The sequence below is a fragment of the Lithobates pipiens genome, unplaced genomic scaffold (assembly GCF_037356315.1).
Source record: "Lithobates pipiens isolate NorthernLeopardFrog02 unplaced genomic scaffold, aLitPip1_a1.2 Scaffold_22, whole genome shotgun sequence".
Lineage (NCBI taxonomy): Eukaryota > Metazoa > Chordata > Amphibia > Anura > Ranidae > Lithobates > Lithobates pipiens.
In genome coordinates, this window is record NW_027507784.1 from 37,998,658 (window position 1) to 38,025,164 (window position 26,507).

The 26,507-nt window shown below is 43.8% G+C and overlaps 1 protein-coding gene and 1 pseudogene across 1 annotated transcript in view; both read left to right on the forward strand.

Moving 5' to 3' along the window:
* The first annotated feature begins 2,854 nt into the window (after nucleotides 1-2,854).
* The window catches only part of DOC2A (double C2 domain alpha), a 129,607-nt gene continuing 105,954 nt past the window's right edge, over nucleotides 2,855-26,507 (forward strand). The window contains exons 1-2 of the mRNA XM_077447354.1: nucleotides 2,855-2,996; nucleotides 5,707-5,964. Of these exons, the coding sequence (XP_077303480.1) occupies nucleotides 5,715-5,964 (250 nt within the window). The 5' untranslated portion in view covers nucleotides 2,855-2,996; nucleotides 5,707-5,714. The remainder of the gene's footprint in view (nucleotides 2,997-5,706; nucleotides 5,965-26,507) is intronic.
* LOC143925816 (U2 spliceosomal RNA) lies at nucleotides 19,017-19,101 on the forward strand (annotated as a pseudogene).

A 26,507-nucleotide genomic window follows, 5' to 3' on the forward strand; every position in this document is an offset into this window, starting at 1 on the left:
CCTCAGACCTTGTACACATGATGGTGACAGTGCTCCTCAGACGTCATACACATGATGGTGACAGTGCTCCTCAAACCTAATACACATGAGGGAGACAGTGCTCCTTAGACCTCATACACATGATGGTGAAAGTTCTCTCGAGATCTCATACACATGATGGTGAAAGTGCTCTCCAGATCTCATACACATGATGGTGACAGAGCTCCTCAGACCTCATACACATGATGGTGACAGTGCTCTTCAGACCTAATGCATATAATGGGGACAGTGCTCCTCAGATCTCACACACACGACAATGACAGTGCTTCTCAGACCTCTTACAAATGAGGATGACAGTGTTCCTCAGACTTCATACACATGACAATGACAATACTCCTCAGACCTCATACATATGACAGTGATGGTGCTCCTCAAAACTTGTACAAATGACAATGACCGTACACCTAAGACCTCATACATCTGACAATGACAGTACACCTATAGACCTCATACACATGATGGTGACAGTACATGATGGTGGCAGGATGGACAGTAATACAGTATGCTTTGTGAATGAACAGATGTTTACTGGATTCATATCCGAGATCAAGTAGAAGAGGGTTCTGTCAAATTACTGAGTGGCCAATGTTAGTGACTAGTGAGAAATGTATAAAACATAAAAAGACAGAGACAAACTGTTTGTGTGGGAATAAAGCCTCATGAAATACTAAAATTGATCTAATAAAAACTTCCTTCCGCGACTTTCTTTCTTTCCTTCCTTCTTTTCATTCATCTGCCTTTTTCATTCTTCCCATCCCTCCGTTTTTTCTTTCAAACCTTCCATTTTCTTTCTTACCTTTCTTCCTTCCTCCCTTTCTCTCTTTTCCCCCTAGTTTTTCTCTCTCCCTCCCTTCCAGCCAAGCCTTCCTTTCATTCTTTCTTTCATCTACCTTCCTTCCAGTCATTTTCTGTCTTTCATCCCATCTTTTATGTTACTGCCCTTCCTTCTTCCCATCCATCTCTGCTTCCATTGTCCTCAATTTTTCCTTTTTTTTTCTCATATCCCTCACATCCTTCTTTCCTCCTATCTTTCCTCCCTTCCCATCCATCCTTCTTTCCTTCCTTCTTCCCTTCCTTCCATTCTGTCTTTCATTTATTTTCCCTCCAATCATCTTCCTTCTTTCACCCTTCCTTCATTCCAACGTCTCGCCGTCTTCCCTTCCTTTCTCCCATCACTCGCTTCCTTCTTTACTCCTATCCTTCCTCCCATCCAACTTTCCTCCCTGCTTCCTTTCCTTCCAGCCATCTTCCTCTCTTTTTTTTCCCCATCCTTTCTTTTCTTAGCCTTCCTTCCTAATTTCCTTCTTCCATTTCCCTTCCTTCTTCTCTTTATACTTTCTTCCCTTCCTTCCATCCTTTGTTTCTTTGTTTTTTCTTTTAACATTCTTCCTTCTTCTCTTCATAACTTCCTTTCTCTTATTACTTCCTTTCTTCTTTCCTCCTATCCTTCAGCCCATCCTTCCATCTTCCCTTCCTCCAGTCCATCCTTCCTTCTTTCCTTCCATCCATCATCTTTCCTTCTCCCCTTCCTCCTGTCCTTTTTCCAGTTTCTCACTTCCTTTTAACCTCCCATCCTCCCTCCTTTCAGTTTTTCCTTTCTTCCATCTCTTCCTTTTTTCCTCCTTCCTCTCTCCCTCCCTCCAATACATCATTCCTTCCTTCTTCTCTTCCCTCCATCCTTACATTCTTTCTCTCATCTACGTTGGAATCATCTTCCTTCTTTCATTACATGCTTCATTTTATTGTCCGTCTGTCTTCCTTCCTCCCATCCTTCCTACCTATCTATTTACCTTTCTTCCATCCTTGCTTTCATATACCTTCCTTCCAGTCATCTTCCTTCCTTCCTCCCTCTCATACTTTATTTTATTGTCCTTCTTCCATTCACCTAGCCTTCCTTCCTTCTTCCATCTTCCATCTTCTCTCCTTCTTCCCTTCCATCCTTCTGTAGTCTATCTATCTATCTATCTATCTATCTATCTATCTATCTATCTATCTATCTATCTATCTATCTATCTAATCTATCTATCTAATCTATCTATCTAATCTATCTATCTAATCTATCTATCTATCTAATCTATCTATCTAATCTATCTATCTAATCTATCTATCTATCTAATCTATCTATCTAATCTATCTATCTATCTAATCTATCTATCTAATCTATCTATCTAATCTATCTATCTAATCTATCTATCTATATGATTTTTTTTATGAGTTATTCCTTAATGTCTTAATTTTTATTCTTAGATTCTTTATTTATGCATGTCTCATTTTTCAGATTATTTGGTCTTCACTTCAGTCAACACATTCCAAATGTTAAATCGCATGCTGTAAATATTAGATTGTATATATTGCATTGAATGTGTTGTGTGTGTTCATTCTCTGATTTATTTCTCTAAATGTGTTTCCTTTATTAGTATATATTTTGTGCTCAGGTTTGGTAAATAAACCCACCATTGAGTTATTACAGCATCCCTTGAATGAAATGCGTGTTTTTCTACATATGTTGTTTTTATTTATTCTTCTTATTTATGGGTTTGTTTTTGCAGATATAAAATTACAAAGAATGAGAAGAGATAAAAGGGTTGCACGCAGCAGAGCCCGGCTGACAATAGGTGTCCAGGCAGATGGATGCGTCTGGATTGTATTGAACGAGGTCCAAGCATCAAGTGGTTAAGTAGCGGTTGGTGGTGTCTGAGTTATCTTGTGATTGTTTTCCTTCACCTCTGTCTACACTCTTTCCTTTTTTTCCCCTCTATTCATTTGCTCTTTCTTTGTCTCCACCTCTCCTCTGCTCTCCCTCCCTCCTTCCCCTGCTGTGAGACACAGCAGTCAGGGAGAGAAGCATCATCAGAGGCAATCTAGCCGTTCCTCTGCGTCCTCCGCTCAGCTCCGCTCTCTGCCTCGGTCCCCCAGGTGCCCTGCTGCTTGCTGCCTTTAGAGAGCTACGGTGACAGGTAAGTCCATTCTGCTGGGTGGAAAGGGTTAACAAGGCAACGCTACCCTTCCTGATCTCTTTCCGGACGGTGGAAGGTTAAAAAAGGGGGGATATTCCGCAGGTTTCCATTTTTTTTAGCCAGCAAGGGGTTAAAGCGGCACGATTGCTTGGGGTTGGCCGGCGCGGTAAGGGTCGGTGATTTTCCTGCAAGTTACGATAATGATGATTTACGTGAAAGAACAGGTTGGTGAGGTTGCGCAATGGCGGTGGAAGTTGGCGGTGTGGTGCTGTGCCGTGCATGTGGTAGGCTCCCATAGTGGAGGCACATGGTGGTGATCACAATTTTAATGGACATAGTAAAAGGACGTGACTGTTTCACAGCTGCCACAACAGACATGTTCTGGGGTTTACTGCTATGCCATATAAACCTTTTCCAACTTACAATACCACTGCACCACTGAAATCCTACCAACTACTGCAATCTACCTGCTGGATACCTACCACAACTCTACCCTCCTCTAGATCCCTACCACCTGTTGTACTCTGCCCTCCTCTAGATCACTACCACCTGTTGTACTCTACTCTCCTCTAGGTCCCTAACACCCTTTGTACTCTACCCTCCAGATCCCTACCACCTCTTGCACTCTACCCTCTAGATCCCTACCACCTCTTGCACTCTACCCTCTAGATCATTAACATCAGCTACACTCTACCCACTGGATCCCTTCCACCAGCTGCACTCCACCCACTGGATTCCTTCTACCTGCTGCACTCTACCTTTAGAATCCTTACTCTCTGCTAAACTTTAACCTCTGGATCCCTACTACCTGCTGCACTCAACACTCTAGATCCCTACTACCTGAAGCAGTAAACCCTCTAGATCCTTACCACCTTCTGCATTCTACCCACTGGATCCCTACCACCTGCTGCACTCAGCCCTCTGCATCCCTACGACTTGTAGCACTCAACCCGCTATATCCTTAACACCTGAGGCAATCAAGCTTCTAGATCCCTAGCACTTGCTGCACCCAACCCTTTAAATCCCTACCACCTGTTGCATTCAAACCTCTAAATCCATAACACCTGCTGCACTCAAACCTCTAGATCCCTACCACCTTCTGCACTCAAAGGATCCCTGCTACCTAATGTACACTACCTGCTGGATCCCTTCCACCTGCTGCACTCTACCTTCTGGATACCTACCACCAACTGAACTTTACCCTCTGGATTCCTACCACCTGCTGCACCCAATCCTCTAGATCCCTACTACCTGCAGAAGTCAAACTTCTAGATCCCTACTACCTGCTGCACTCAACCCTCGAGATCCTTACCACCTGCAGCACTCAACCTTCTAGATCATTACCACACCTGCAGCACTCAACCATCTAGATCCCTACCACCTGCTGCACCCAACCCTCTAGATTCCTATCACCTTCTGGACTCAACCTAATGGATCAATACAACCTTCTGCACTCTACCCACTGAATCCTTACCACCTGCTGCACCCAGCTCTCTAGATTCTCATCACCTGCAGCACTCAGCCTTCTAGATCCCTACCACCTGCTGCACCCAACCCTCTAAATCCCTACTACCTACTAAACTCAAACCTCTAGATCCCTACCACCTGCCACACTGAATCTGTAGAACCCCTACTACCTGCTGCACTCTACTCACAAGATCTCTACCACCTGCTGCACTCTACTCACTGTATCGCTATCACCTGCAGCACTCCACCATGGAAACCCTACTACCAGCTGCACTATAACTACTGGATTTCTGCTACATGCTTCACTCTACCCGCTGGATCAACTACCTATTGCATTACCTATTGCATTATGTTGGATCCCTACTACCGGCCACACTCTACCCACAGGATCCCTACTAGCTTCAACACTCTACCAACTAAATACCACCTGCTGAACTCTGTTCCCTGGATCCCTAACATCTGCAGCACCCTACAAACTAGATGCCTATTATCCGCTGCACCTTACCCACTGGATTCTTACTATCAGCTACAATCTAGCAAATAAATCCCTGCTACCCATTGCACTTGATTTAATAGCTCTCTACTACCTTCTGCACTCTTTCAGCAGTACTCTATCCATTGAATGCACTGATCTCTTCTAAAGTGCTACGTAAACTGTTGGCGCTATATAAATCAGGTATAATAATAATAATAATACCTGCTACAGTTTTTCCGCTAAATCACAATTACCTTTTTTTATCAACCTGATCCCTACTACCCACTGCACTCTGTACACTGGATTTTCTGTTTTCCACTTTCTATCCACTAGTTTCTGCACTTTATCCACAGATTCCCTATTACTTAATGATCCCTGTATAGATCCATTGGATTTTCTATGGGTGCTGAGCACCCAATGCATGCCCACTCAGCTCTCTTCAGTGGATTCTTGCCAACCACAGCATTTGTTGCATCAGATCCTTTACACCTTCTGTACATTATGCAACAGATGCCCTCTGCACTCTAAGCAGTGGATCCCATCCTACCTACCGCATTTCAGCCACCGGTTCCCTTTGTAATTGTTGCTCACAATTCCCTAGGTCCAGCACCGCAGCTTTGCATCTTCTTCCATCAGTGCCTTATAGTCATTGTTACATTTTATTACCGCTATGCTCCCTCCACCAGTGTTGCATTTTTAATTGTTATGACATTTTTATCACAATGTGCTCTTGGGCTTCCCTGACTCTCTTTCTCTTTCTGTTCGCAGGAACGCCGATGACAGTACGGCGAGGCGACAAGGTGCCCATCAGTATCCAGGAGCACATGGCCATCAACGTGTGCCCGGGACCCATCCGGCCCATCCAGCAGATCTCTGACTACTTCCCTAGGTACACTCCATGGCCGGAAGGGGCCCATTCTCCCACCGGGCCCCCGCACACCCTAGCCCCTCTGGACATACGCCCCCAGGTGCCAGAGCTTGAGACCGACTCCCCAGACCTGGACAACTACGACTCCGACGATGGCAGTGAGTATTTCTGCTCAAAACCCCATGCTGGTGTCTTTTCCGGTGTCGTTTTAAAGGGGACGTCCGCCCAGCTGCAGATTGTCTTCAGAGCCTGCTGGAATGTTTCTTTGTAAACACAGCCAGCTTTTCCTCCTCTACTATTAAATTGCAATTTGTTTTTCACTCGGTAGCCAGCTGAGATGCCAGCCGTAAAACAGAATCGAGTCATGGCCATCACGTAGTACTCAGCTGGAAGAGATCACTACACTCTTAAAGGGGGAGGGGGAGCTATAAAAGCATAAAAAAAAGATGCGAAAAGTGTCTGCTTTGCCCTCGGCAACACAATTCTAGTTGTCACATTTTTCTGTAGCAGGTTGGATGCGGTGTATACCAACTACGTTTTCTTTTCCCTTGGCTTTTATAAAATGGCCCGGGTTTATTAACAAATAGTAGCTGAGGGTAAAGATGGCTTTTTATGGGACCAGCCAATTCTTTTTTTTTTTTTACAAGGGCTCTCAAATCACTTCTTTCAAGCACAGTTCTTTGTCTCTCCTCTATACCTTACAATTGGCTTCTTACGGCAATTTTTTCAAGTGTTGGAAGTCCTCTAAAAATGCACCAGAGATGGGTGAGATTGAGAATTTTAATTTTTCCTCAAATTTCGTTGGAAATTTAGAGGTTCTGGTGAATTTACAACATTGTGGCAAAAAGGATTGGAGTCGGTGGAGAAGGTGAAGTCAAGGTTATTTTTGGTGGTTTTTAGGGTTACAATTAGAGTTAGGCTTAGGGAGTTAAGGTTAGAGTTGGGGTTAGAGCCTAGCATTCAGAGTTATGCTGGCCATACACATATAGATTTTGGGATGAGAATATTCATAGGAATATTTGTACAGAGATTCTTTGTACATTTAATGAATGGACAAATGTCATTCGAAAATTTTACTTGCTTTGACCATTTGGTTTTAAAATGAATGTAATTTCTGAACGAAAACCACATACACTGTCCGTAAATTCATTCGATCAAGAAAAGTTTTGTATTATGCTACTTCTTTTGTGGTTGAAGATGAATGTTCATTTGAACCCTACTAACGATTAGAAAATCGAACGAACAGTCTTAATACGAACATTTTCAAATGAAAATGTATGCATGTATGGCCAGCATTAGGGTTAGGTTTAGGTTAGAGGGTTAGGGTTAGAGTCTTGAGAGGAGAATTCTTAGGAACATTTTTATTTTTCCGAAATTTCAGTGAAAATTACGAGATTCCGATGAAATTCATTGGAGTCAATGGGGAAGGTCACGTAAGGGTGTTTTTTGGTTATTTTAAGGGTTATGGTTAGAGTTGGGGCTAGAGGGTTATGGTTAGAATGGGGTAAGGTTTAAATTAAGGTTAGAGTTTGGAGAAGGGGATTCTCAGAATCATTTTTATTTTGACAACATTTCTGTGAAAAATTTAGAGATTCTGGTGAAATTTAGGTGAAATTCATTGGAGTTAATGGATAAGGTGAAATTAAGGTTTTTTTTTGGGGGGGGGGTTATTTTAAGGGTTGTGGTCAGAGTTGGGGCTAGGGGTTATGGTTAGAGTTGGAGTTAGGTTTAGATTAAGGTTAGAGTTTGGAGAAGGGAATTCTCAGGAGAATTTTTATTTTGCTGAAATTTCAGTGAAAATTTTGAGATTCTGGTGAAATTTCAAAATTTTGGTGAAATTCATTGGAGTCAATGCATAAGGTGACCTTAAGGTGTTTTTTTTGGGGGGGGGGGGGCGGGGCTATTTTTAGCATTACAGTTGGGGCCAGAGGGCAATGGTTGGAGTTAGGGTTCGGTTTAGATTAGGGTTAGAGCATGAAGATGGGAATTCTCAGGAGAATATTTATTTTTCTGAACTCTCAGTGATAATTTTGAGATTCCAGCAAAATTTTAACATTTTATAAATTGGTAAAGTTGAACTAAACTGGTTTTTAGGGCGAAGAATAGAGTTAGGATTAGGTTATGGGATAGAGTCAGATTAGGGTTAGAGGCTTAGGGTTGAAGTTAAGGTTAGGGTTACAATTAAGATTAGGTTAGGCCTAGGAGGTTGGGGTAAGGTGGTTAGAGTTAGGGTTAGGTTTAGATTGGGGTAAGGTGGTTAGAGTTAGGTTAGGGCTTAGGGTTAGGCTTAGGTTTAGGGATAGGTTTTGGGATAGGTTAGGGTAAGGTGGTTAGGGTTAGAGTCAGGGTTAGGTTAGGGAGTTAGGGTTAGGTTTGGAGTTAGGATAGGGTGGTGGTTGGGGTTAGGTTAGGGTTTCTGATTAGAGTTAGGCTTTGGGGTTAGGGTAAGGTGGTTAGGGTTAGATAAGTTTAAGGTGGTTCGAGTAAGGTTAGGGCTGAGGGTTAGGGGTAGAGTTAGGGTTAGGGATAGGTTAGGGTAATGTGGTTAGGGTTAGAGTGAGGATTAGGTTATTGAGATAGGTTTAAGTTTTGGAGCTAGGTAAGGTTAAGGGTTAGGTAAGGATGTTAGCTGGGGTAAGTTAGGGTAAGGTGGCTAGGGTTAGATTTAAGGTTAGGTTAGGGTGTTGGCTGGGGTAAGTTAGGGTAAGGTGGCTAGGGTTCGATTTAAGGTTAGGTTAGGGTGTTGGCTGGGGTAAGTTAGGGTAAGGTGGTTAGGGTTAGATGGTTAGGATTAGGACATTTAATGGCTTCTAAAGGCTACAAACTGACATTACAATTATTCTGGAGATGTTCCTGTGCCAAAAGCAACCCCTCATTATCCTTGTTTTGTTATTCCCCCTTATGCCGCGTACACACGAGCAGACTGTATGACGTACTTAGTCTGGCGTACTTTCCGCCAGACTGTCCGTCGGACTTTCCGAACGGGCTACTTGCCCACACACGGTACTTTTTGAGCAGACTAATACGGCGTACTAAGTCCGCCGTACTATCCGCCCTACTTTTGAAATGAACGGACTCGCCCACACACGCGGAGGAAAGTCCGCTCATTTAGAGCGCGTCTCCAGGTAGGCGGGGCCCGCGAAGGAGACGTTGCTTGCCCCGCCGCCTGGTATGGACTTAAAGGGGAACCCCAACGGCGAAAAAAATCGGCGTGGGGTCCCCCCAAGTCCACAACAGACCCTTGTCCGAGCACGCTACCCGGCCGGCCAGGAAAGGGGGGCAAGCGAGCGCCCCCCCTCCTGAGCCATACCAGGCCGCGTGCCCTCAACATGGGGGGTGCCTTGGGGAAGGGGGGCCGCGCGGCCCCCCCACCCCAAAGCACCTTGTCCCCATGTTGATGAGGACAAGGGCCTCTTCCCGACAACCCTGGCCGTTGGTTGTCGGGGTCTGCGGGCGGGGGGCTTATCGGAATCCGGGAGCCCCCTTTAATAAGGGGGCCCCCGGATACCGGCCCCCCACCCTATGTGAATGAGTATGGGGTACAATGTACCCCTACCCATTCACCTGTAAAATAAAAGTACAAAAAAAAACACAACACACGAGATAAAATACTTTATTGCACAGCTCCGGGGGTCTTCCGTCTTCGGGGGTCTTCTCACCGGACTCCTCCGCTATCTTCTTGTAGCTCTTTTGCTAGCGGAGGAGTCCGGCTTTCTTCCTCGCCGCCGGCCTCTTCTCCCGACTTCGGGGGTCTTGTCCCCCTCTTCGGTTCTTCTGCCGGGCCACAGCGCCTTCTTCTAGCTCTTTTACAGGCGGTGGCCCGGTCTTCTGTCGCCGCCGCCGCCGCCTTCCGTTCTTCTTCTTCTTCTTCTTCTTCTTCTTCTCCTTCTTCTCCAGGAGATGTTGACTCGACGGTCTCTCCGGCCACAATGCCAGGGCTGTGCTGCGCAGCCACTTATATAGGGACAAGGGGCGGTGTCACATGGCTTTATGTCACATGGGTTGGTGTCACATGGTGACCCCGCCCCCTTACGATGTCATAGTCCCCATGTGACATCAACCCATGTGACCAACCCATGTGGCATAAAGCCATGTGACACCGCCCCTTGTCCCTATATAAGTGGCCGCGCAGCACGGCCCTGGCATTGTGGCCGGAGAGAGCGTCGAGTCAACATCTCCTGGAGAAGAAGGCGAAGAAGAAGAAGAAGAAGAAGAACGGAAGGCGGCGGCGGCGACAGAAGACCGGGCCACCGCCTGTAAAAGAGCTAGAAGAAGGCGCTGTGGCCCGGCAGAAGAACCGAAGAGGGGGACAAGACCCCCGAAGTCGGGAGAAGAGGCCGGCGGCGAGGAAGAAAGCCGGACTCCTCCGCTAGCAAAAGAGCTACAAGAAGATAGCGGAGGAGTCCGGCGAGAAGACCCCCGAAGACAGAAGACCCCCAGAGCTGTGCAATAAAGTATTTTATCTCGTGTGTTGTGTTTTTTTTTGTACTTTTATTTTACAGGTGAATGGGTAGGGGTACATTGTACCCCATACTCATTCACATAGGGTAGGGGGCCGGTATCCGAGGGCCCCCTTATTAAAGGGGGCTGCCGGATTCCGATAAGCCCCCCGCCCGCAGACCCCGACAACCAATGGCCAGGGTTGTCGGGAAGAGGCCCTTGTCCTCATCAACATGGGGACAAGGTGCTTTGGGGTGGGGGGGGCGCGCGGCCCCCCTTCCCCAAGGCACCCCCCATGTTGAGGGCACGCAGCCTGGTATGGCTCAGGAGGGGGGGCGCTCGCTCGCCCCCCTTTCCTGGCCGGCCGGGTAGCGTGCTCGGACAAGGGTCTGTTGTGGACTTGGGGGGACCACACGCCGATTTTTTTCGGCGTTGGGGTTCCCCTTTAAGTCCATACCAGGCGGCGGGGCAAGCAACGTCTCCTTCGCGGGCCACGCCTACCTGGATAGCCGCTCGAAATGAGCGGACTTTTCTCCGGGCGGGAAAAGTCCGCTCATTTCAAAAGTACGGCGGACTGGCATACACACGGCCGGATTGTCCGCCGAAATGCGAGTACGACGGACAGAATTTCGAAAAATCCGAAATTCTTAGTACGCCGGACTGCACGCTGAAAAAGTCCGCTGAAGCCCACACACGAGCGGACTGTCGGCTGAAATGTGTTTCGACGGACTAAGTAGGCCATACAGTCCGCTCGTGTGTACGCAGCATTACACACAATCGGACATTCCGACAACAAAATCCATGGATTTTTTCCGAAGGATGTTGGGTCAAACTTGTCTTGCATACACACGGTCACACAAAGTTGGTCGGAAATTGCGAACGTCAAGAACGCAGTGACGTACAACACGCTACGATGAGCCGAGAAGAATGAAGTTCAATAGCCAGTGCGGCTCTTCTGCTTGATTCCGAGCGCGCGTGGAACTTTGTGCCTCAGAATTGTGTACACACGATCGGAATTTCCGACAACGAATTTTGTTGTCGGAAAATTTGAGATCCAGATCTCAAATTTTGTGTGTCGGAAATTACGATGGAAAATGTCCAAAGGAGCCAACACACGGTTGGAATTTCCGTCAGAAAGCTCCCGTTGAACATTTTCCGTTGGAAAATCCGACCGTGTGTACGGTACGGGGCGTTACTTTTACACAGAAAGAAAAATAGCCCTGAACTGAAACAAACAAAACTACCCCCACATGCACAATTGTATTTACCTCAATCTTGTCCTTAATTAAATCAAACTAGAAGCCACATCCCAGTATTAGAAGATATTTGAGGGATGTGAGTTAAAGGGATTTTTAAAGTGTGACACCATTTTTACAATAGAAAAAAAATCTTTATTTTCAATTCCATAAAGGACATCATTACAAAAGTCATTACAAAAAATACATAAAAATACGTTTTTTATCACTAATAATGCCATCCTCATAGGAATAGCCTCATATTATTCCCATACAATTACCATTTACAATCCAACATAAACTCTCCGTTCTATATGTCATCAGACTTTATATGGCAGAATGCATCAATATTTTGTTTGCAAGATGTTGGCTATATATTACGTGTTTTTTTTTTTTAAGACCCGGTCTGCTTCATCGGACCACATGGGAATATCTACAATTATGTAAATATACAATTAGTTACAACTTATTCCATTAATTATACATACACGTTCCATCTTCATGAATTAATAACTTACAAACATTCCAAGTGAAGTGAAACAAACTCAACTACTCTAAATACAACCCCCCTCTCCCCCTAAAAAAAAAAAAAAAAAAAAACTACATAAATAATTTTTAAAAAGTAGAAATTTTTTAATGCTAATTTAGCCCAACCAGTTTAATTAGCGAAATAGAGAATTTTAGCTTTGACGTAATTCCATAGCAATATCAAATTGGCCAGAATTTCTCTTCCCGTCCCAACAATGCAATAGGCTGAGTATGTGGTATGAACCCAATAGGCGTGTTTAAGGTTACCACGGTTTTGCTTACATGACTCTTCAGGATCTCTAAATGAATAATTTAAAAAGTACAAATTTATGCATGCAAATTTTCGCTTAGGCAGCTTAATGAACAAAATTGGGATTTTTCTGCATGGATGTAATTTCCTGGTAATATCAAATTTGCCAAAATTTCTCTTCTCATCCCTACAAATGAAGTAGCCTGAGTATGCGGTATGAAGCCAATAGGCATGTTAACGTTACCATGACTTGCTTATATGAGCCTTCAGGGTCTCCAAATCATTTTTTTTTTTAATAAAATGAAATAGCAGCTTAATGAGCGAAATTGAGATTTTCAGCTTTGGCGTTTATTTTAATTTTTTTTATTTTTTTTGTGGTGATATCAGCTTTACACTTCTAATCCCTACAATGCACCAGCCTAGCCGTCTATGCGGTATGAAGTCAGTGGGCATGCTTAGTGTTACCATGGCTTGCTTACATGGGTCTACACATGGGTTTCCAATTCTTTTAATGCATGAAGAGAAATCAAAACTTGAAACTTAGTAGTTCTTCAAATATGAGTTGATATTGGTTCTTGTCAAATGGATCTCGGCTGTTCGGGAAGACACAAAGTGGGGGTACAGACCCACATAAGTAGGACTCACCCTACTTGAGCAGATAAGGTGAATAGTAGGAACCAAGTGCTGAAAGATCAATTTAAAAAGTCATATATATATATCTTTTATTCTTGATAGCAAAGTCATAACCAGTTGAAAAAAAGAAATATCCAACACGTTTCCAAGGCATCCCCCTTCATCAGTGCTAGAACACAAATATACATATATAAATAGTAAAAAAGTGTATAAATCATATATAAAAACACAAATGAGCAAGCAATTTTTCGTTGTAGCATGAGACTGAATGGATAAAAGCAAACCATTTTATACCAATCATAAAATTTTAAAAAATCATATATTTATATCCAACACATTTCCGAGGCATCCCCCTTCATCAGGGCTAGGACACAAATATATATATGGATAGTAAAGAAGTGTATAAATCATATATAAAAACACAAATGAGCAAGCAATTTTTCGTTGTAGCATGAGAATGAATGGATATAAGCAAACCATTTTATACCAATCATAAAATTTTTAAAAAAATCATATATTCATATCCAACACATTTCCAAGGCATCCCCCTTCATCAGGGCTAGAACACAACTATATATATGGATAGTAAAACGGTGTAAAAATCATATATAAAAACACAAGATGAGCAAGAAACTCTTCGTTGTAGCATGAGAATAAATGGATATAAGCAAACCATTTTATACCAATCATAAAATTAAAAAAAAAAATCATATATTCATCTTAAACAACAGCTTCACTCTAAAATGAATATGACTATAATGATATTATTAATATCATATTAAAATAATATTAATATAATCTTAATAATAAAACAATACATATGTAAAAAAAAACTCTCTATATAAATATATATATATATATATACATAAACAAAATATAAAAAAATATAAATAAATATATATATATATATATATATATATATATATATATATATATATATATATATATATATATAAAACTGTATTATAAATATATAGAGAAAGATTATAAAAATAATACATATGTATAGAAAAGAATTGAGAAATCGAATAAAATAGTAATGATATAGAGAAAGGAATAGAGAAAATCCAATAAAATAATAAAGATATAGTGAAGAAATATAATACAAATAATATAAATAATAATGATAATGGTATATAATAAAAAGGATATAGGTAAATGTATACAGATAGGCAAGCAAATTCATTGTAGACATGATCATGGTCCGATTTTGAGAGCGGATCTCACTATCAAACATAGGGTTACGTTCCTTTAAGAACGTATTCAGCTGTCAATGGTTGAGCTTTGATCGGAATTGTTCGCTGCAATGTAAGACGTTCTTTTTTAGCAGTGTTCCTTTTGTATTGCGTCGTGTCGCGTTGACATTTTCTAAGCATAGTCTGCACCGTAGACACAAAAAAACGCAATGTGTTTAACATGCGTTCAAGGTGCTTTTGCTGCAATGACCTTGTAAAAGGAAGAAAAACTTTATTTGTAAGTAATATCTGCTGATCAATTGCTTGAGATTCACCGGAACGCATTCTAAATGCATGTCAGGTGTCCAGCCAAAGCATCTTAGACATCATTCTTTTTCTTTTTCTTTTTTTTTTTGATGGATGAGGCTAATGGAATGCGTTCTGCTTAGGTGTGTTTGGAATAAATCTTTTCCCATCTACACAAGTAGGGTGTGGTTGTGTCTGCAAAGGGATTGTCGGTAGGAGAGCAAAGAACACAGACATATTAATCTGAGATTCTTCTTCCTAAACCATACAAAGGATTGTAGAAATCTATATAGAGGACATACGCCGATCAGCCATAACATTATGACCACCCACCACCATAACCCGTCGAGGTATGGACTCCACTAGACCTCTAAGGGTAGACTGTGGTGTCTGATACCAAGCTGTCAGTAGCAGATCCTTTAAGTCTTGAAAGTTACGAGAGGGGGGCCTTCATGGGTCGGACTTGTTTTTCCAGCACATCCCGCAGATGCTCGATTGGATTGGGATCTGATGAATTTGGAAAGTGAAGTCAACATCTTGAACTCATTATTGTGCTCCTCAAACCAGTCTTGAATCCTGTCGCCAGTTTGTCGGTTTTCCTTCCTTGGACCACATTTTTGTCCTGACCGCTGCAGACCGGGAACTTCCCACAAGAGCTGCAGGTTTGGAGTTGCTCTGACCCAGTCGTCTAGCCATTACAGTTTGGTACTCAGCTCCTTACACTTGCCCATTTTTTCTGCTTTACAACACATCAACTTCAGGGACAACTTGTTCACTTGCTGCCTAATACAGTGGAACCTTGGATGACGAGCATAATCCGTTCCAGGAGAATGCTTGTAATCCAAAGCACTTGCATATCAAAGCGAGTTTCCCCATAGAAGTCAATGGAAGCGAAGATAATTCGTTCCGCATTGACTTCTATTACATGCAATACCGCATGTGGCCAGAGGTGGGGGCGCCAGGGAGCCTCGTAAATACTCAGAGACAGCTCGGCTGAACTCGGAAATGCTGGGTATTTCCGGTGGGGTCAGAGCAACTCCAAAACTGCAGCTCTTGTGGGAAGTTCCCGGTCTGCAGCGGTCAGGACAAAAATGTGGTCCAAGGAAGGAAAACCGCCAAACTGGCGACAGGATTCAAGACTGGTTTGAGGAGCACAATAATGAGTTCAAGGTGTTGACTCACTTCCAAATTAATTGGATCTCAATCCAATCGAGCATCTGCGGGATGTGCTGGAAAAACAAGTCCGACCCATGAAGGCCCCCCTCTCGTAACTTACAAGACTTAAAGGATCTGCTACTGACAGCTTGGTATCAGGTACCACAGCCTACCCTTAGAGGTCTAGTGGAGTCCATGCCTCAACGGGAGCTGGGTATTTCCGAGAGTTTCCAAGTGATTCCAAGTATTTCCAAACGGCTCCGAACCAGTCCCAGTATCACCAGCGCCCCCGCACCTCTGGACAAATGCGGCACTGTACACCCCATTAGCTTGAATTCTGTTCGTTTTGTGAGACAACACTCGCAAACCGAGTCAGAATAAAAAAAAAAAAGTTGCTCGTCTTTCAAAACGCTTGTTAGCTGCGTTACTCGTAAACCAAGGTTCCACTGTATATCCCACCCACTTTCAGATGCCATTGTAACAAGATAGTCAGTGTTATTCACTTTACCTGTCAGTAATCATAATGTTATGGCTGATTGCATAGCTCCCAACTGTCCCTGATTTCGAGGGACTGATTTGGAGCAATGTCCCTTATTCCTCCTCATTTGTCCCTCATTTTGGTCTGATCTATATAGTTGTATTTTATCTTTCAAAAAGTGTTTCCTAGCGCTAAACATCATTTCTAAATTGATGCATTTACACATTTCAAAAGCCATTATAAGGGAATAGTAGTGATAAAAAGGCCACTTAACTAACCTTTTTTCTTTTTTTTTTGTATAATTTTCCTGTAACCACTTGCCTACTGGGCACTTTCACCCCTTTCCTGCCCAGGCCAATTTTCAGTTTTCAGGGCTGTCACACTTTACATGACAATTGCGCGGTCATGCAACATCGCAACCATCGACCACGAGCATCAACACCCACGCTGTGCAGCGGGCGCGGCCACACCTGCTATCCCGATCCCGCGAGCCAATGCGGGATTGTGCCGACCTGCCACAATAAAATGATGCCGGCTGGTCGGCAAGCGGTTAAAGCGGGAGTCCGCCGGGACTCCGCATTTTTTTTTTTTTTTTTAAAGCCAGCAGCTACAAATACTGCAGCTGCTGACTTTTAAAATAGTGACACTTACCTGTCCAGCGCGCCCGCGATGTCGGCACCCGAAGCCGATCTCTAGATCGTCTCTCGGGTGCTGCCGCCGCCATCTTGGGTATGGGAATCAGGAAATGGAGCCTTTCGGCTTCATTTCCCGGTTCCCTACTGCGCATGCGCGAGCCGCGCTGCGCAATAAGGACGGTCCCCGCTGCCTCTGGGATCTGTGTGTTTCCCAGCAGGCAGCGGGGCACTTGCGAAAAGGGGCGGGCACTTGCGGAAAGGGGCGTAATCTACGCCCCTTTCCGCAGAGAGCTATCCCGGAAGTGGGTGCAGATACCTGTACTGTACAGGTATCTGCACCCCCCTCCCCCCTGAAAGGTGCCAATTGTGGCGCCGAAGGGGGGGAGGGTTCCGATGAGCGGAATGTCCACTTTAGGGTGGACCTCCACTTTAAGTTTAATTTTAGGACACATGAATGGAACATGGTATCCAATATTTTGGTGGAATTCTAAAATATAAGTTAATGTCGACCAAATAGATACCCAACAAGCCTTAAAACTGACTATGCCTGTGACTTGACAAAAAAACATTGATAAACTAAATTTTTCACAGGTGACGCTTTAAGAGCTCCTACAGGTCACCAGTATAGAGTTAACCATAAATAATGGGCCTAGAAATTCACTTCACTGTGTGTGGTAATATGTAGCATGTGTACCGCAATCAACATTTTTGTACATAGGCTCCTCCCCACGCATGTGTTTATGCTTGTACAGCCGGGGGAAAATTTTTTTGATCCCCTGCAGATTTTGTAAGTTTGCCCACTTACAAATAAATTAAGGGTCTATAATTTTATCATAGGTGTATTTTAAATGATAGAGACAGAATATCAACCAAAAATCCAGAAAAACACATATAAATTGAGTTGCAGTTCAGTGAGTAAAATAAGTATTCGATCCCCGAACAAAACATGACTTATGCCCCATACACACGAGCGGATTTTTCTGACGGAAAAATCTTGGATGGTTTTTCCATCAGAATTCCGCTCAAGCTTGGCTTGCATACACACGGTCACACAAAGTTCGCTGAACTTTCGACCGTCAAGAACGCAGTGACGTACAACACTACGTAGAGCCGAGAAAATTAAATTCAATGCATCAAATTGTTTCCGAGCATGAGTAGGAATTGTGCACATCAGAATTGCTACAGACAATCAGAATTTCCGTTTGGAATTTTTTCCGACCGAAAAATTGAGAACCTGCTCTCAATCATTTGCTGGCGGGAATTTGGCCAGCAAAAGTCTGATAGAGCATACACACGGTTGCATTTTCTGACCAAAAGCTCTCATCTGTCTTTTGCTGGCGGAATTTCTGATCGTGTGTTTGCGGCATTGGTGGCGAAACCCTTGTTGGGAAGCACAGAGGTAAGATGTTTCTTGTAGTTGGTGACCAGGTTTGCACACATCTCAGGAGGGATTTTGGTCCACTCTTCTTTACAGATCTTCTCTAAATCCTTAGGGTTTCTTGGCTGTCATTTGGCAACTCAAAATGTTAGCTCCCTCCATACATTTTCTACAGGACTAAGGTCTGGAAACTGGCCAGGCCACTCCATGACTTTGATGTGCTTTTTCTTGAGCCACCCCTTTGTTGCCTTGGCGGTATGTTTTGGGTCATTGTCATGCTGAAAACCCACCCACAACCCTTCTTCCGTTTTCTGGCTGAGGGAAGAAGGTTCTGATCCAAGATTTTACTATACATGGCCACTCGTCCATTGGCCACTCAAAGTGGCAAAGTTGGCCTGTACCTTTAGCAGAGAAACAGCCCCAAACCATAATGTTTCCACCTCTGTGCTAGTCACCATTTTTCTTCCTCCAAACATGGCGAGTCGAGGTAATGCCAAAGAGCTCAATTCTGGTCCCATCTGACCACAGCACTTTCTCCAAATACTTCTCTGAATCATTTAGATGTTCATTTGCAAACTTTAGACAGGATTGTACATGTTCCTTCTTGAGGAGGGGGACCTTGTGGACCCTGCAGGATTTCAATAAATTGGGGGGTATTGTGTTACCAATGGTTTGTTTGGTGACTGTGGTCCCAACTGCCTTCAGATCATTCACAAGCTCCTTTAGTGTAGTTCTGGGCTGATACCTCACTTTTCTCATGATCATTCTTACCCCATGAGGTGAAGGCTTGCATGGAGCTCCAGACCGAGGGCAATTGATGGTAATTTTGTATTTTGAATTTTCTTCCATTTGCGAATAATATAATCTCTCCAACAGTTGTCTCCTTCTCACCAAGCTTCTCGCTGATGGTCTTGTAACCCATTCCAGCCTTCTGCAGGCCTACAATCTTGTCCCTGACATACTTTGACAGCTCTTTGGTCTTGCCCATAAAGATGAGATCGCTTCTCGGCATTTTGGCTAAGATCAAGTGTAGTATCTGTTCTTATCAGTTACCAGAAGGTGGCGCTTGCTTCTGTCCCTGTTCTACGGCGAGGTGGAGCAGGGGAGGCGGTTGCTATGGAAAGCCTGCTGGTGTGAAGGTGACCTGGAGCGGTTCGTAGCCGAAAGGGAAGGCCTTCTGATGAGGATGGAGAACCACTGGTCTGCGCCAGTGGAGGGGACCCTGGCCTTCTGGCTTGGATTGTGGCAGCTTTAGTTTTTCGGGAGGGAATGTTTTTTCCCCTTTCTCCTACCGGGGGAACAGCCTGTACATCCCGAATGTAATTAGGTAGGAGTGATGGGAGCAAGGGTGTGACCTGATGGTAAAGGGTCTCACTAAGCTCCTGGATCTCCATGCCTTTCTGGCTGGGGTGGGGGCTGTCGTGGTCTGGGCTGGGGGGTCGGGGATGCTTCTGTTGAAAAGCCCATGGTGATGTGCCCCTGGAGTGGCAGTCCAGGGGTGCCTTATACTCACTGTGCTACGCACTTTGATATCTGGCACCTAGGTCACGTCAACATAAACACGCTTTTTCACACCTGCCTCTAGGGCCCGGCCTTTTGGCTAGGACCAGAGGAATTTTTGATTCCTGGCTGGAGGGCCTGGTCATTGTATTGCACAATGGCCACCTTTTCACTCTCCTCTTCACTATCCCTTTCCTCACTTTTTATTTATTTTATTTGTGTTTGTGTGTTATGTCACAGTCACTGCACGTTTTGATGAGTAGGGTGTCGGTCCTCGGACCTATCCTGAAAGTCTTGTGGGAGGGTGGACATAGGCCTTCTGGCTTGGTCCGCCCTCTTCGGGGGAGCCCCATAGTACCTAGTACCTAGGAGGCTCTGTTTCGGCAGACCTTCCGGGGAAAGGAGGTCATCCGGCTTCGACTGGATGGCCACTGATGAGTCTGGTACCTCAGTCCCTGTCAGGAGCCTAATGCCCCGGGGGATCAGGGTAAGGTCCTTCCTAGTGGAGGATATCAGACACCCGTCTGCACTTTTTAGTGTGTCACTCTTTATGTGTGTGCACTTTTTTTATGCACCGGGTGGAAGTTTTTTGGGTGTGTTTTGCACGCCATGGGCTTTTTATAAAATAAAAAATAAAAATAAATAAATAAAGATGAGGTTTGAATGGAAGAAAGAGATTATGTGGACGGTTGTCTTTTATACACATAATGAGTTGTCGTTAGGAGGACCTTATTAAATTGACGGGACTAATCTGTGTACCGCATGAGCACATATTGTGGCCAGTCTGTGGCAGCCATAATTATTGTTGGTTGGTAGAGGATCAAATACTTATTTTACTCACCGAACTGCAACTCAATTTATAACATTTGTATCATGTGTTTTTTTCTGGATTTTTGGTTGATATTCCGTGTCTATTATTTAACCACTTACAGACCGCCACACGCCGATATACGTCCTAAATTTGAAGAGGAATATCTTTGTTATGGCAGCAGCTAGCTGGCAAAACCCTGTATCCTCTTCTTCGGCCGGCGGTCTGCTTTTTGATAATAGAGGTCTCTGCGGCGGATTCACAGTAAGATCATTTTTATCGACAGCGGGAGCAGGCCCTCCCCCCCCCCCCCTCCCACCACGCTCAGGTGCACGGATCTTCTTCCTTGCTGGGTATGGAGACGAGGGGAAGATGGCCCCCACCCATCTCCATACCATTGCAGGGCGGAAGCGACGTCAAAGCATCACTTCCGCCCATAGCTCTTAAGGGACCATTTTACTTATTTTTATTTTATTTATTTTTTAATAACAACATTTTTTTTTTTATTGCATTTTAGTGTAAATATAAGATCTGAAGTCTTTATGAGCCCATATCTCATATTTAAGAGGTCCTGTCATGCTTTTTTTCTATTACAAGGGATGTTTACAATTTTTTTTTTTTAACCACTTAATAACCGCCCTATAGCCGAATGACGGCTTTAGGGCGGTTTCTTAACTGTGGGAGGCCGTCATATGACGTCCTCCCAGAATTCCGCTCTCGCGCGCCCCCTGGGGCGCGCACTCGAGAGCATCCGTGACCGCCGGGTCCGCATCACGGATCACGGTAAACGGCCGCTCGTCGCGGCCGTTTACCACGTGATCGCTCCGTCAAATGACGGAGTGATCACTTGTAAACAAACCGGCGTCATATTATGACGCCGGTTCCTCCCTCCCCCTCTCTGTACCGATCGGAACAGCGGAGGGGGAGGAGATCGGTGTCAGCAGCGATGTGGGCTGCATCTGCAGTGCCCACATCGCTGCTCACCGAAAATTAACCCCTCAATTCCCTGCAAATACTCTGCAATACCCTGCCATTACTCTGCATTACTCTGCAATACCCTGCAATACCCTGCATTACCCTGCATTACTCTGCATTACTCTGCATTACTCTGCAATACCCTGCAATACTCTGCAATAGTCTGCATTACACTGCAATACCCTGCCATTACTCTGCATTACTCTGCATTACTCTGCATTACCCTGCATTACTCTGCAATACCCTGCAATACCCTGCAATACCCTGCAATACTCTGCAATACCCTGCAATACTCTGCAATACCCTACAATACTCTGCAATACTCTGCAATACCCTGCAATACCCTGCAATACTCTGCATTACCCTGCAATACTCTGCAATACCCTGCAACGCTCTGCAACACCCGCCAATACCCTGCAACACTCTGCAATGCTCTGCAACACTCTGCAATGCTCTGCAACACCCACCAATACCCTGCAACACTCTGCAATGCTCTGCAATAGTCTGCATTACACTGCAATACTCTGCATTACTCTGCATTACCCTGCATTACTCTGCAATACCCTGCAATACTCTGCAATACTCTGCAATACCCTGCAATACTCTGCAATACCCTGCAATACCCTGCAATACTCTGCAATACCCTGCAATACTCTGCAATACCCTGCAATACCCTGCAATACTCTGCAATACCCTGCAATACCCTGCAATACTCTGCAATACCCTGCAATACCCTGCAATACTCTGCATTACCCTGCAATACTCTGCAATACCCTGCAACGCTCTGCAACACCCGCCAATACCCTGAAACACTCTGCAATGCTCTGCAACACCCACCAATACCCTGCAACACTCTGCAATGCTCTGCAACACCCGCCAATACCCTGCAACACTCTGCAATGCTCTGCAACACTCTGCAATGCTCTGCAACACCCACCAATACCCTGCAACACTCTGCAATGCTCTGCAACACCCGCCAATACCGTGCAACACTCTGCAATGCTCTGCAACACCCTCCAATATCCTGCAATGCTCTGCAACGCAATACTCTGCAACGCCATACTCTGAGATACCCAGCCATACTCTGATATACCCAGCCATACCCAGCCATAGTCGGTGATACCCTGCAATACCCAGCCATAGACACCCCCCCCCCTCCCGCCGCCCTCCGGTGCTTCTACCGACTCGCCAATACTATCAAATCCAGAATCTTTTTTTTTTTTTTTCAGGCTTCCCAGCTTAGAGGTGAGATGCGGGGTCTTGTGAGGTATCGCTGCGTACGTTGGAGCGAGAGCAATAATTCTAGCCCTAGACCTCCTCTGTAACTCAAAACATATAACCAGTAAAAAAAAAATTAAATCGTCGCCTATGGGGATTTTTAAGTAGCGACGTTTGGCGCCATTCCGCGAGCCTGTGCAATTTTGAAGAGTGACATGTTAGGTATCGATTTACTCGGTGTAACTTCATCGTTCACATTATGCAAAAATTGGGCTAACTTTACTGTGTTTTTTTTTTTTTTTTAAGCACAAAACAGTTTTTTTTCCAAAAAAAAGCATTCGAAAAATTGCTGCGCAAATACCGTGCGAGATAAAAAGTTGCAACGACCACCATTGTATTCTCCAGGGTGTTTGCTAAAAAAACATATATAATGTTTTGGGATTCGATGTAATTTTCTAGCAAATAAATGATGATTTTTACATGTAGGAGAGAAATGTCAGAATTGTCCTGGGTGCTCCAGAACGCCTGATGGCGCTCCCTGCATGTTGGGCCTCTGTATGTGGCCGCACTGTGTAAAAGTCTCACACATGTGGTATCGCCGTACACGGGAGTAATAGCAGAATGTGTTTTGGGGTGTAATTTGTGGTATGCATATGCTGTGTGAGAAATAAACTGATAATATGACAATTTTGTGAAAAAAAAAAAAGGTAAAAAAAATCTTGATTTTGCAAAGAATTGTGGGAAAAAATGACAACTTCAAAAAACTCATCATGCCTCTTACTAAATACCTTGGAATGTCTTCTTTCCAAAAAGGGGTCATTTGGGGGGTATTTGTACTTTTCTGGCATGTTAGGGTCTCAAGAATTGAAATAGGCCGTCAGTACTTCAGGTGTGATCAATTTTCAGATATTGGCACCATAGCTTGTGGACTCTATAACTTTCACAAAGACCAAATAATATCCACCAATTTGTACTTATTTTTACCAAAGATATGTAGTGGTATAAATTTTGGCCAAAATTTATGAAGAAAAAATTACTAATCTGCTAAATTTTATAACAGAAATGAAGAAAAATTCATTTTTTTACAGAATTTTCTGTATTTTTTCTTTTATAGCACAAAAAATAAAAAACCCAGCGGTGATTAAATACCACCAAAAGAAAGCTCCATTTGTATGAAAAAAAGGACAAAAATTTCATATAGGTCCAGTGTTGCATGACTGAGTAATTGTCATTCAAAATGTGAGAGCACCGAAAGCTGAAAATTGGTCTGGTTATTAAGGGTGTTTAAGTGCCCAGTGGTCAAGTGGTTAAACAGTGTAAAAATAAAATATAAAAGGTAAAATAAATAAGAAAAAAACATTTTTTAAACACACCCTGTCCCGCCAAGCTCACGTTCAGAAGCGAACGCATACGTGACTAGTGCCCCTATGTGATAGCATTTTGTTTAGACAGGTTCTCTTCAATGAGATATTGATGGTATGTTAACAATTAAATGTAACAAAGCACCGCCCCCCCCCCCCCCCCCCCACCACAGGAACACAATGGAGATTTGGTAGTTCACAGAGTAGTGCATAAGGATTATTATTGACACTACAATGCATATAATGTCCTTGTGCACTACCGCAACCTCCAAGTGTAAATGGACCCTGTGGGGAGTCTCTCACCAAAAACACATTTCCTTTGCAGAGGATGCTTAAACTTTGACTTGGATCTTAGCGCAGACGTCTGAGAAAATCAATGAGCCAATCACACGAGCAGGAAATGACATTTCTGGGGGCATTCCGTATACCAACAGTGTACAGAACGCTTCAAGGATGTCATATTCCATTGAATTTATTGACAGACATAGAAAGTTACAGCCACTGCAGATCGGAAAGGAAAGATCATTTTTAATAACAATAAATTACAAAAAGGATTTGTAGCATTTTTTTTTCTTTTTTTTTTTTTTTTGCTATTTTTTTTCTATTTTAGCAAAAGTTGAAAAAAGGAAATTTTAAGGAAATTTGTTTGTGGAAAAATCTTTTATTCTTATTTATTTTGTGTGTTTTTGTTTGATTCTGTTTCGTTTATTTCATTTTTAGTGTTCTTTTTCATTTTTGTTTTTCTTTTTATGTGTATTTTATCTTTTTTTTTTTTTTCACTTTTTATCTTTTTGAAAAATAAAATAAAAAATAATACTAATGCTAATGAGAGGCCATTTTCTTGATACAAAAACAGGTTGAGGATAGATGACGAGTTTTGTTAACAATCAGGAGCCATTTGAGGCTCATTACGTTCTACAAAACCGCCAAAACCACCTTGAATTCCTATTTCTTATTGGTGCCGACGTATTTCATAAAAATTCATAAACAATTTTGTTGAAAGCTGCTGATTGTTGCTAACATTTTGAGAAAGTTAGAAAATCTCCACTTTGCTCCTCCTCTTCTAGAAACAAAGGAATATTCCTTTTAGAAGCCAAATCCTATTTAAGGAAAATGTGCAACAGTATCACAACTTGGTAAAACAGAGATGCGTGTTTTCGTGGGCAATTTGTCGGGGCAATGGCTGGTGTTGGTGCTTCAGTCATCACGGCACCATGGTTATTATGGTGTCAGGACTATTGAAGCGCATTATTTCTATTACTACATTGTAATATAGAATGAAATAGTTCAACTCACCATAATGTAGTATCAGAATTAGAGGAAGCCCTGATCATGTTACTTGCCACCATCACCTACCACCAGATAAAGCTTGTCACTTGCCACGTCACTTGCCACCGGATGTGAATTGTCCCTTGCCACATGGCCTGCCACCAGATTCAGCTTGCCACTTGCAAATAGATACAGCTGGTCAAGTCGTCACCTGCTACCAGATTCAGCTTGTCACTTGCCACCAGATTCACCTTCTCACTTGCCACATCATCTGCCACCATATGCAGCTTGTCACTGTTACCTGCCACCAGATGTGAATTGTCACTGCTGCGGGCCTGCCACCAGATGTGGATTATCCCTTGCCACGTGGCCTGCCACCAGATTCAGCTCGTCACTTGCCACGTCACCTGCCACCAGATGCAGTTTGACACTTGCCACGTCCCCTGCCACCAGATGCGGATTGTCCCTTGCCACATGGACTGCCACCAGATTCAGCTTGTCACTTGCCATGTCAACTGCCCCCATTCAGCTTGTCACTTGCCACCAGATTCAGCTTGTCACTTGCCACCAGATTCGGCTTGTTACTTGCCATCAGATTCAGCTTGTCACTTTTACCTGCCACCAGATGTGGATTGTCACTATCCTGCCACCAGATGGGAATTGTCACTATTACCTGCCACCAAATATATCAGTATCAGTGGGAGGAATAGTGCCCCATCATTGGAGTCAGTGGGAGGAATAGTGCCCCATCATTGGTGTCAGTGGAAGGAATAGTGCCCTATCATTGGTGTCAGTGGAAGGAATGGTGCCCCATCATTGGTGTCAGTGCAAGGAATGGTGCCTAATTGTTAGTGTCAGTGGAAGAAATTGTGCCTCCTTGTTATGGACTTGTGCCTCGTTGTTGGTGTCAGTGGAAGGAATGGTGCCTCATTGGTGTCAGTGGAAGAAATAGTGCATCATTATTGGTGACAGTAGAAGGAATGGTGTCTCATTGTTGGTGTCAATGGAAGGAATGATGCCCCATCATTTGTGTCAGTGGAAGGAATGGTGCCCTTATCTTTGGTCTTAGTGGAAAGAATTCTGGCCTCATCGTTGGTGTCAGTAGAAGGAATGGTTCCCCATCATTGGTGTCAGTGGAAGGAATGGTGCCTAATTGTTAGTGTCAGTGGACGAAATTGTGCCTCCTTGTTGTGGACTTGTGCCTCATCGGTGGTGTCAGTGGAACAAATAGTGCATCATTATTGGTATCAGTAGAAGGAATGGTGTCTCATTGTTGGTGTCAATGGAAGGAATGATGCCCCATCATTTGTGTCAGTGGAAAGAATGGTGCCCTTTATCTTTGGTCTTAGTGGAAAGA